Source organism: Hyla sarda, chromosome 8, assembly GCF_029499605.1.
Source record: "Hyla sarda isolate aHylSar1 chromosome 8, aHylSar1.hap1, whole genome shotgun sequence".
Classification (NCBI taxonomy): Eukaryota; Metazoa; Chordata; class Amphibia; order Anura; family Hylidae; genus Hyla; species Hyla sarda.
The window spans coordinates 233305179-233318264 of NC_079196.1; the positions used below are offsets into that span (position 1 = coordinate 233305179).

Here is a 13086-nt window from a genome sequence, read left to right on the forward strand (position 1 = left end):
TGTATTACACAGACCAATGGTTACCCGACATGACCTCTCCATTCTCCTAGGTCACTGATTGTTTAACAAATGTATTATATGGCTCGGTATTGGGCAGGTTAGGCCGCACAGATGATAGTTCGTCCGCCCCTCCCTGCAACCAGTGTCACATCCCCTATCACACAGAGTCTAAATGACCCAATCAGCTGATGAAGGATCATTTGTCAGTGTTAGTCAGCTGATCGCTGGCCAATTACTCAGGAAGTTACCAACCTGTCCCAGCTGATAGTCGACCAAGCGTATTGCAGCCTTTAGCTACTCCTTAGACCAGTGTTTCTTAAACGCGGTCCTCAAGTCCCCCCAACAGGTCCTGTTTTCTGGAATTCTCTCACAGATGATATAATTATGGTCGGTGACTCAGACATCACCACAGTTATATCACCTGTGAAAGACTAACAAAATCCTTAAAACAGGACCTGTTTGGGGGACTTGAGGACCGCACTTGGGAAAAACTGTCTTAGACTGAGCTAGAAAAAGGAAATTCCCTCAGAAGCAGAATTGGCTGATACAGGAAGGTAACGAAGCGCACGGTGAGAGAAGGGAAAGCTTTGACATTGGACGTAGTTTCACAGATTTCTCTTTTTCGATGATCCAGGTAACTTTCTCCCTCTGGACTGTGAGGTGAAATGGCACTCCGGGTTTAAGGACATGAACCAGATCCTGCTGTCTGCGGACTTAATGGACCAATCTGCAGACTTCATAGTTCCTGTGCTGGTCTACAGGTAAGAACGGTAGATACAGGAGAAATAATTGAGATAAATAGGAAGACGTTTCAAATACCCCCATTCCAGATGGAAACATGATACGAGACGGGGAAGATCCCAACATCAGTCTCATCATTCTCATTTATCTCCTAGTGCACAGAAACAGATCGCTCCCGCAGAAGAAGGCGAGCTGAGAGAACTTGTCAAAAAGGTCAAAAACATCACAGGTACAACAAAATGCAGACAAAGGGGGAAGGTCCAGCATGGATATGTGCCAAAAATCTTCACTTTATTGTTTAAAAGCCAACATAAAACAAGAACAGCAGTGACTCGTGCCAGTATGTACTCTTCATCATACATAGAGTTAATGATGAGCACACCACTCATGTGACCTTTACATCATAAAACTCAGAAGGACATAGTGTCAGGTACTAAGACAATAAAAACAGTGTAATAAAATAATACGATAGTATCAAAAGATTCCAAATGAAAAATATATACATGCAACATAAATAAAAATAATGGCAACGTTAAATACGTATAAGAGAGGAGACATATTGGCCCTTATTTATCAATCAGCCTGAAACCCTACTTGACTGGTTTTTCTCACAGCAACCAATCACAGCTCAACTTTCACGTTACCAGAGCTTGTTAAGATATGAACGTTGAGCTGTGATTGGTTGCTGTGAGGAAAACCAGACAAGTAGGGTTTCAGGCTGATTGATAAATCTCCCCGATTTTATGTATGCAACAAAAGCACCACCTCAATATTTAAAAACATATGGAAAGTGCAAAGATGTAAAAAATAACCAACATAAAAAAGAGGGTAAATATATTCACTGCTCAAAAACTAAGGGAACACTTAAACAACACAATGTAACTCCAAGTCACTGACACTTGTGTGAAATCCCACTGTCCACTCAGGAAGAACACTGATTGACAATCAATTTCACATGGAACAGACAACATGTGCAAATTATAGGCAATTAGCAAGACAACTCAATAAAGGAGTAGTTCTGCAGGTGATGACCACAGACAACTCCTTAGTTCCTATGCTTCCTTGCTGATGTTTTGGTCACTTTTGAATGCTGGCGGTGCTTTCACTCTAGTGGTAGCATGAGACTGAGTCTACAACCCACACAAGTGGCTCAGGTAGTGAAGCTCATTCAGGATGGCACATCAATGCGAGCTGTGGCAAGAAGGATTGCTGTGTCTGTCAGCGTAGTGTCCAGAGCATGGAGGCGCTACCAGGAGACAGGCCAGTACATCAGGAGACATGGAGGAGGCCGTAGGAGGGCAACAACCCACCAGCAGGACTGCTACCTCTGCCTTTGTGCACGGATGAATCAGTAATGGTGTGGAATGGCATTTCTTTGGGGGGCCGCACAGTACTCAATGTGCTTGCCTGAGGCAGCCTGACCGATGTGAGATCCTCAGACCCCTTGTGAGACCATATGCTGGTGCGGTTGGCCCTGGGTTCCTCCTAATGTAAGATAATGCTAGACCTCATGTGGCTGGAGTGTGTCAGCAGTTCCTACAAGAGGAAGGCATTGATGCTATGGACTGGCCGCCCGTTCCCCTAAATCCGATTGAGCACATCTGGGACTTCTCACTCCATCCACCACAGACTGTCCAGGAGTTGGCGGATGCTTTAGTCCAGGTCTGGGAGGAGATCCCTCAGAAGACCATCCTCCACCTCATCAAGCGCATGCCCAGGCATTGTGGGAGGTCATACGGGCACGTGGAGGCCACACACACTACTGAGCCTCATTGGGACTTGTATTAAGGACATTACATAAAGTTGGATCAGCCTGTAGTGGGGTTTTCCTCTGTGATTTTGAGTGTGACTCCATATCCAGACCTCCATGGGTTGATACATTGGATTTCCATTGATAATTTTTGTGTGATTTTGTTGTCATCACATTCAACTATGTAAAGACAAAAGTTTTAATATGATTAGTTTATTTATTAAGATCCAGGATGTGTTATCTTAGTGTTCCCTTTATTTTTTTGTGCAGTGTATGAGTAAATGATATATGAGAGAAGAGAAAACATAGCAGACCTAAATCTAATAATGCAGTATGACATCCTGACATCTGTTTTATCCCAATGGTACCCGTGTGGCGAATCTGATAATCCAGAATACCTCTCTATTCAAAAGCTTTTGTCTATAATTACCACCTGGAGCAGGTAAGCTTACCCTCTAGACAGGGCCGGACTGACCTACAAGGATACTGGCGTCCCTGTGTTCCAGTAGTGGCTGGAGAAGTCCTGACATATACATCAGTCACTATATCAGACGGTCCGGACTCAGAACCTGTGCACCGCAGCATCATACACAGGTCCTGAGACTGACAGGCTGACACAGTGAGCGGAGGCTACAGAGTATGCACTACAAGGTGTACAGATAGGAAACCCACCCTGCCATCCTCTCCTCCGCCTCACTGCTCTTCTTGCTCCTCCCACTGACAGCACACAGAAGGAGGTGCTGCTTCGGGAAAGATGTGCTGCACTGCGTGAGAGGGAAAAACCTATGAAGAAGAAAAGTTCACCAGTTGCCCATAGCAACCAATCAGAACTTTTCCTCTGCACAGGTTTTGATAAATGTCCCCTTTGTATGTAGTCCCTCACAGACTCACTGCACCCTTTTATTATTATTAAGGGTGCTTTCACACTGCTGTTGGCATCCATACTGTTCAGGGTCCATTCGTCACTTTTTTCTTGTACTGAAACTGCCGGGTCCCGGGCGAACAACATCAACAACAACTAAAATGGGATCTGTCGGGGATCCAGTAGTTTAGTGGAATTTAGCGGAAACAAAAAATATTACTTGCAATATTTTTCTCCCCGCTAAACTCCTGTCATTCAGAGTCCGGCGGCAGTGTGAAGGTGGCTGAGTCTGTGGTGTTGCACATTTGAGACTCTGCCCTTTGACTCAATGTATGAGATAGAGGGAACAGCATGAAGCACGAAGCCTGCAACATGGAGACAGAACATAGTAACATGTGAATTCAGGTAGAAGACAGACATGGTCGCACATCTACAGTCTTGCACAATGATCTAATTGCTTCTCAGCATAATTTCAAAAACTAACAGGTTGTTAGTATATACGTTTTGATCAAAAAGTACAAAGCCCACTCGCCACGTCAAGGCCGCCTATTTAGAGTGGGTCCCTAACGTCCCTAGCATAAAATGGTGTAGCACTGGGCGGCGACCACCGTCGCGACACCAGTGCCCACAGGGGGGAACGACCCACTGGCCGAGCGGCCCCAATGCCAGAACATAGTAACATAGTTCATAAGGTTGAAAAAAGACCAGAATCCATCACGTTCAACCTATATCCCTAATGAGTCCCTATTGAGTTGAGTTGAAGCCAAATGAAATGCTTCCCTTCTGGAACTTGTGTAAAGGAAGTCTAGAATTTCATTTACCAGGTTTCCCTCTTCTATGGTGTAGCTGCGTACTCTGACTTCAGGGGGCAGCCGCAGCAAATATTTTCAGGGCTGGATTATATCCCCAGTCCGGTGCTGCCTCTCGATGGATGTAAGTTTGATAGTAGAGGAATCCCCAGCTTGTTGTTCTGTGCAATGTTATAACACAGCTGAATCTTTTCTAGAATTGAAATGACCAATATCAGAAAAATGCTTAGATAGTTAGGTGTACAACCTACATATTGTACCTTACATGCCTCACATGACAGGAGATACACATATGTTGTATTGCAGTTAATATATTGTTTAATAGTATGTTTCTCCAGGGGTAGACACAGACAGAAGAGGGTCCCTCTGCAAAGAGTGTGCCCCCCCCCCCTATTCATAATTTCTTCAGGAACCCCCTCCTTCATATGTCACTTACTCAGGTGGACCCCCATATGTCACATGCTCAGGTGGGCCCCCACCCAAATCAGTTGCTCAGGAGGACCCACCCAATGTCATTTGTTATTTATTTATTATAAATTTATAAACCCCCTATATGCTGTAAGCTCATTCGGGCCCGTCGCATTAGGTAGCATAGTTTCCCCACATTAGGTAACATAGTTCCCCACATTAGGTAGCATATATTCCCCACATTAGGTAGCAGTTTCCCAACATTAAGTAGCATTGTTTCCCCACATTAGGTAGCATAGATTTTCCACATTAGATAGCATAGATTCCCCACATTAGGTAGCAGTTTTTAGGTAGCATAGATTCCCCACATTAGGTAGCAGTTTTCCCACATTAGGTAGCAGTTATCCCACATTACATAATATAGTTTCCTCACATTAGGTAGCATAGTTTCCCCACATTAAGTAGCATTGTTTCCCCACATTAGGTAGCATAGATTCCCCACATTATTTAGCATAGTTTCCCCACATTAGGTAGCATACATTCCCTACATTAGATAGCAGTTTTTAGGTAGCATAGATTTCCCACATTAGTCAGCATAGTTTCCCCACATTAGCCAATTGTCCTGCACAGTGTTGGGCTGTAAGCACAACCCCCATCTTTTGACATCGGGCCCTCATACCACCCTCATGGAGTCTGTTTCTGACCGTTTGAGTGGACACATGCATAGATTCCCCACATTATTTAGCATAGTTTCCCCACATTAGGTAGCATAGATTCCCCAGATTAGGTAGCATAGATTCCCTCCATTAAATAGCCAAGATTCCCCACATTAGATAGCATAGTTTCCCCACATTAGGCATCACATATTTCCCACATTAGATAGCATATATTCCCCACATTAGGTAGCATAGATTCCCCACATTAGGTAGCATAGATTCCCTACATTAGGTAGCAGTTCTTAGGTAGCATATATTCCCCACATTAGGTAGTATAGTTTCCCAACATTAGGTAGCATAGATTTCCCACATTATGCAGCATAGTTTCCCAACATTAGGCAGCACATATTTCCCACATTAGATAACATAGATTCCCCACATTATTTAGCATAGTTTCCCCACATTAGTTAGCATATATTTCCCACATTAGGTAGCATAGATTTCCCAAATTAGGTAGTATAAATTTCCCAAATTAGGTAGCAGTTTTAGGTAGCATAGATTCCCCACATTAGGTAGCAGTTTCCCCACATTAGGCAGCATAGTTTCCCCACATTAGGCAGCAAAGTTTCCCCACATTAGGCAGCATAGATTCCCCACATTAGGCAGTATAGTTTCCCCACATTAGGTAGCATAGATTCCCCACATTAGGCAGTATAGATTCCCCACATTAGGCAGTATAGTTTCCCCACATTAGGCAGCAAAGTTTCCCCACATTAGGCAGTATAGTTTCCCCACATTAGGCAGCATAGTTTCCCCACATTAGGCAGCATAGATTCACCACAATAGGTAGCAAAGTTTCCCCACATTAGGCAGCATAGTTTCCCCACATTAGGCAGCAGTTTCCACACATTAGGCATCAGTTTCCAAACATTAGGCAGCATAGTTTCCCCACATTAGGCAGCAGTTTCCACACATTAGGCAGCAGTTTCCCCCCATTAGGTAGCATAGATTCCCCACATTAGGTAGCATAGTTTCCCCACATTAGGCAGCATAGTTTCCCCACATTAGGAAGCATAGATTACCCACATTAGGTAGCATAGATTCCCCACATTAGGCAGCATAGTTTCCCCACATAAGGTAGCATTGCTTCCCCCCCATTAGATAGCATAGATTCCCCACATTAGGTAGCACAGTTTCCTCCCATTAGGTAGGATAGATTCCCCACATTAGGTAGCATAGATTCCCTACATTAGGCAGCATAGTTTCCCCACATTAGGTAGCATAATTTCCCCACATTAGGTAGCATATATTCCCCACATTAGTTAGCATATATTCCTCACATTAGATAGCAGTTTCCCCCACATTAGGCAGCATAGTTTCCCCACATAAGGCAGCATAGTTTCCCCCCATTAGGTAGCATAGATTCCCCACATTAGATAGCAGTTTCCCCGCATTAGGCAGCATAGTTTCCCCACATAAGGCAGCACATTTTCCCCACATAAGGCAGCATAGTTTCCCCACATTAGGCAGCATAGTTTCCCCACATTAGGTAGCATAGTTTCCCCACATTAGGTAGCAAAGTAACGCCACATGAGGCAGCATAGTTTCCCCACATTAGGAAGCATAGATACCCCACATTAGGTAGCATAGTTTCCCCACATTAGGTAGCAAAATGTCGCCACATTAGGCAGCATAGTTTCCCCACATTAGGAAGCATAGATTACCCACATTAGGTAGCACAGATTACCCACATTAGGCAGCATAGTTTCCCCACATTAGGAAGCATAGATTACCCACATTAGGTAGCATAGATTCCCCACATTAGGCAGCATAGTTTCCCCACATAAGGTAGCATTGTTTCCCCCCATTAGATAGCATAGATTCCCCACATTAGGTAGCACAGTTTCCTCCCATTAGGTAGGATAGATTCCCCACATTAGGTAGCATAGATTCCCTACATTAGGTAGCACACTTTCCTCCCATTAGGTAGGATAGATTCCTCACACTAGGTAACAGTTTTCCCACATTAAGTTGCATAGCCCCCCCCCCCCCTCAAACACACAGACACAGACACACACACATACACTCAAACAGAGACACACAGAGACACACACAAAGACACATACACAGCGCTTCTCCTCTCTGGTGGCGGCCTGACAAGTGACATCACTGATGTCCTCCTTCTCAGGTCTGCGGAGGGATGTCACTTGCGCAATGTCCCTCATCAGACCTTGGTCTGCCCACTGTGCTATTATGCACTGCGGCCGCTTTAGAACAGTTAGCAGCAACGCTGCTCACGTGTGTGTCATGTGGGGGGGGGGGGGCTTTCCGCTGTGTGTCGTGTGGGGGGGGGCTTGCGACGGCCCCCTCAAATACTGGGCCCCTGTGCAGCTGAATCGGCAGCATATGTCTGCCCCTGTGTGTCTCTCCCGTCTCATACAACATGAAAGTAGTAGTAGGGGACATGACTGGATAACACTAACAAAAATCCCTGAGGATTTATGGGCAAATCGTCTGAACAACACCTTTAGGGGTGACCTCCCCAAAGGGGGGTCACCCCTAAAGTTATTGTTCATGTCTGGATAACAGACGCATCGGCCATGGCTACACATAGAGCTACCTAAGTGTCTCAACCATGTTGGAGATGAGGGGGCTGGCAAATTGAATAAAGACATTGAAATGATCCTGTAGTGTGGGCCTGTCTGGCCACATATTTAATAGCTCCTGATTCTACTTTACTCAACTGGGGATCCGTGCTTATTATTGGCATATACTTTTTTATAATCTCACATACATGTGAAAAATCTGCACTGTAGTTGGTGCAAAAAAACATTGGTTTGGAACCTGATGCATAATGTATTGAATTAGTGTGAGATTTGGGAGTCAGGTGGTCATTCCTGTTTTTGGATAAAGAAATGCATCTCACACGATTCTGAGACCATTCAGAATAACCCCTTTATTTAAGCCTTCTGGTTAAATTGTTCATCTTCCCTATATAAGAGCGGTGTACTCATCATTTACTCTAGGTATGATGAAGAGCGCACACTGGCACTTGAAACACATCACTGCTGTTCTTGTTTTATGTTGGCATTGGAACAATAAAGTAAAGATTTTTTGCACATATATGTGCTGGACCATATACGGGTCCGGGTCACAGATAGGATCACACGGAGAGCTGTATGGGATTTTTCTATGTACAATAAAAGTATCACACAAGAGACAATACAAGTGAGGAGGTAGGAGTTATTAAATCATTACTGTCAATTATATATACTTTTGTCATGTTGTCCAGACACACCAGGTCTCCATCCTGAGAGATAGGTAGATGCACCTAGTTGGTAGATAACCCCCCATTAGGTAGATGCCCCTAGTAGGTTGATAGTCAACCCATTAGGTAGCTAGTCTCCTCATTAGTAGTGTTGCTCGCGAATATTCGCAATTTGAATTTTATTCGTGAATATCGCATATTCGCGAATTTGCGAATATTCGCGAATATAGCGCTATATATTCGTAATTACGAATATTCGTTTTTTGTTTTTTTTTTCACAGTACACATCACAGTGATCATCCCTCTCTGCTTCCAGCTTATGTGGTGTAAGAAGGCTCTAATACTACTGTGTGAGATCGGTGTGCGAATGTTCGCATATGCGAAAATTTGAATATGCAAATTTTCGCATATGCAAACTTTCGTTTATGTTAATTTTCGCACACGCGATTATTCGCATATACGAAAATAAAATGAGAATATTATGAATATGCGAATATTCGCGAATATGACGAATATTCGTCCATATATTCGCGAATATTCGCGAATTTGAATATGGCCTATGCCGCTCAACACTACTCATTAGGTAGATGCCCTCAATAGGTAGCTAATCTCCTGGTTAGGTACATGCCCCTAGTATGGAGATGGAATCAGAAAAGGATGACCGTAGAGTAAGGAGTTAGTTCGGCGCAGAAAGGAACCACCAGGAGGCAGGATAAAATCAAGGGATTTATTGAATGCAGCGCGTTTCTCTGTGCTTGTGCAGCTTCTTCAGGCATGACAAAAGAAAACTGGTAGCTGGTATATATACCCCCAGCAGTTAACCATTTATATAATATGTAAATATAAATAAATAGAAACATTTAGGAAACTTATAAATGACATGGATACAGAATACAATGAAAAAATAATATACAAGAAATGATGAAAAAGCAATAAATTCACACTGAATATATGAGTAACACATGCGGTGTGTGCACCGCATATGTCCCACATAAGTCCCAAGATAGAAAAAAATAGAATGCAAAGAATGGTATAAAAGCAATAAATTCACAATGAGCCTATGGATACCGCATGCGGTGTGAATATGCACCACATATGTCCCACAAGATCACACGCATAAGAGGGAATTATTTCTCCGAAGCGTGCAATCTAAAAAGGGGCCAAAAGAGGGCGTAAGAAATAATATGTATATATCATATGTGCACGATCTGAGCAGGGACCGAAGGATTCAAAATAACTTGAATAACAAGGGGAGATTATAAGTATAAGGATAAAACAAACCATGAACTAAATTAAGATTCAAATTAATTATTCTTGAAACCATTCCTATTCATTTACCTAACAGATTACAGAGATTAAATAATCGCGAATCATTTTGGATCCATACATTACATCTCCATTGTATTGATACAGTAAAGTAATTTAATTTAATAAACAATAAATTACAATAATAGTCTATATAAAATGATTCTATGCATATATACATATTTTTTCAGTCCTCTATATACAGTTTCTTCGTTCCCTCTCTGCTGTTCATCCTGGAGCGTTCTTAATTTAGTTCATGGTTTGTCTTATCCTTTTGTTATAGAAATAGATCTTAATGTATGCCTCATGTTGTTGTGTTTACTCACTTTGAGTTGTCTGTTATTTATGCTGTTCCATGTATCCTTTGTGAGGAGTATCCACTTGCTGCGTTTTTGACAGCCGTGGTATTTATTGCCGCAGCTCTCCTCTTCTGCTTCCCATTTGGATCCTCCCCACAGTCAATGGATTGTTTCCTCTGTTGTCCATGGGGCAATGAAGTCCCTACTTATAATCTCCCCTTGTTATTCAAGTTATTTTGATTCCTATCCTTCGGTCCCTGCTCAGATCGTGCACATATGATATATACATATTTCTTCTTACGCCCTATTTTGGCCCCTTCTTAGATTGCACGCTTCGGAGAAATAATTCCCTCTTATGCGTGTGATCTTGTGGGACATATGTGGTGCATATTCACACCGCATGCGGTATCCATAGGCTCATTGTGAATTTATTGCTTTTATACCATTCTTTGCATTCTATTTTTTTCTATCTTGGGACTTATGTGGGACATATGCGGTGCACACACCGCATGTGTTACTCATATGTTCAGTGTGAATTTATTGCTTTTTCATCATTTCTTGTATATTTTTTCATTATATTCTGTATCCATGTCATTTGTATGTTTCCTACATTTTTCTATTTATTTATATTTACATGTGTATTATTGTATGATAATATTTAAAAGTATATAAATGGTTAACTGCTGGTGGTATATATACCAGCTACCAACTTTCTTTTGTCATGCCTGAAGAAGCTGCGCAAGCGCAGCAAAACGCAATGCATTCAATAAATCCCTTGATTTTATCCTGCCTCCTGAGGGTTCCTTTCTGCGCCGGACTAACTCCTTACTCTACGGTCATCCTTTTCTGGTTCCATTTCTACTAAGGAGGGCTGCAGTGGACCGAATCATCTATTTCATGCTTGACCTTGTTGTGTGTGGGCGCACAACCAGCTTTGGTAAGCGGCTTGGAAATACCTTCCCCTCCCCCCACTAACAAGATCTGCTGATCCCGCACATGAGGCGCCTTCTCTCCTCTCCCTAGTATGGAGATAACACCCTCATTTTGTAGATACCCCAGTAGACAGGTAATCCCCACATTAGGTAGGTGACCACAGTATTTATATAATCCCCATTAGGTAGATGTCCCCAGTAGGTAGATAACACTCCCATTAAGTAAATACCACCAGTATGTAGATAATCCCCCATTAGATAGATACTGCCAGTAAATAGGTAATCCCTTTATTAGATTACAGTATGTAGATAATCCTCCAGTAGGAAGATGTCTAATCCCATAACCAGTGAGGCAGGACACCTAGTGCAGGCTGAGCCAGATGAAATGACATCATCATGTGTGGCCTTCAGCCACATCCTGCACCACTATGCAATGCAGGAACAAGCAGTCCTGGCATTGATAGGTGTCCCTGCTACTGTACGTACATTACATAAAGCCCTCAACCATAGGTGGAGCACTCTGCGGAATATATGTGCAGGAGCAGTAACTCCCCCTTTCATACTCGCTCCCGTGCAGCTACTATTATGGTTGCTTCCCCTCCCCCGCTGTCGTCTTTTATCTTTTGTCTGCTCAACCAATCACTGGATGAGGAGGACATCACTGAGGTCAGTGATTGGCTGAGAGGGTAGATCCTCCTCCAATCTCAGTGGGGAGTAAGCATTGCATATAATATACGGAGGGCTCTATGTCTTGTCCTGTAGGTCTCTTCCCCACCGTGGTCATCACCCATAAGCTGAGTGAACATCTACGAGACACTGAGGAGAAGTTCAGGATGACGGGAGCGGAGAACATGTTCCCTGTGGAGAATTATACAGAACAAGATCATCTGAAAACCCGGGGGAAACACGAGGGGCTCCTGAAGTGTCTGTACGAGATCATCAGAGATGTGGAGTTCAGGATGAGAGAGAGAAGAGATCCCCTCAAAGAGAAGATCGAGAGGAAGAGAATCCTATATGAATTTGCCCATAACAGAGAAATGGAGAAAGTGCAGGAAATAGCGAACAGCGAGCGCGCCAGGAGGGAAGAGTTGGAGAGAAAGATTGGGGAGGCAAGAAAACACCCATATTTTCATTATTTATGTACTTATTTTAATTAAAGATTTGTAAAGTGTGATCCAGTCTGTCACATGTCTTATAAAGAGGAACTGCCTCATATAAGACACAGTACATCAACTCACAGAGTATATACATCCCAATGCAATAGATGTGCTTGACATAAATCATTACAAAAATGACGTCACTCTTTCATAAATGGTGAGGGTGCCGTAAGTAGGAGTCCCAATCCTTTTCATCACAGTTGAATATAAACTAGGCACACCAAGATTAACGATGCAATCAAAATAATTTTATTAAGCAATCCACATGTACTTTGTTGTTACGTTTCGGTCATAAACAGACCTTCATCAGACCTATGGATTTTGAACAAATAAACAGAAATAAGAAAAAGGATATCTAGATCCATAGTCAAGGAGGATATACAGAAGGTCACGCAAATAAAGAAGCAAAAACCACAATGTCTAAATAGGATAACTTGAGTCAATTGTTATATAGAATAACAGCATATGCAATAATATACATATATATATATATATATATATATATATATATATATATATATATATATATTGTCCGTAGTTCAACATACATTTCTCAACTAATATCAGGATTACAGCTATCTGTACATTAGGTGCATGTCATCTGTACATAGATGTGTTGCCAATAATCATAATGCTGGGGGGGGGGATAATGCATAAGCATACACATAACATGGTGTAGGTCATAATATATCCTGTCAGAGGCCGTTATTATAGGTAAGTCAACAGAATACAATTCAGGGCAAACAGACTATAACATCTCGCTGAGAGGATATGTGTTTGAAGATATGCTGGATAAATAGAGGACTCACCGGATTGCTGCGGGGCTGGGGAGAAGCAGATAATCGGCCAGCAAGGCCATGCTAAGTAGAATTGTGTTATGTGACTTATAGACGCTGTGG

The 13086-nt window shown here is 42.6% G+C and overlaps 1 protein-coding gene across 1 annotated transcript in view; it reads left to right on the forward strand.

The window, feature by feature from the left end:
• Positions 1 to 12198, forward strand: part of LOC130284598 (uncharacterized) — a 29625-nt gene extending 17427 nt beyond the window's left edge. Inside the window, exons 2-4 of the mRNA XM_056535076.1 lie at positions 635 to 761; positions 897 to 970; positions 11793 to 12198. Coding sequence (XP_056391051.1) covers positions 635 to 761; positions 897 to 970; positions 11793 to 12187 — 596 coding nt within the window. The 3' untranslated portion in view covers positions 12188 to 12198. The remainder of the gene's footprint in view (positions 1 to 634; positions 762 to 896; positions 971 to 11792) is intronic.
• The last annotated feature ends 888 nt before the right edge of the window (positions 12199 to 13086 follow it).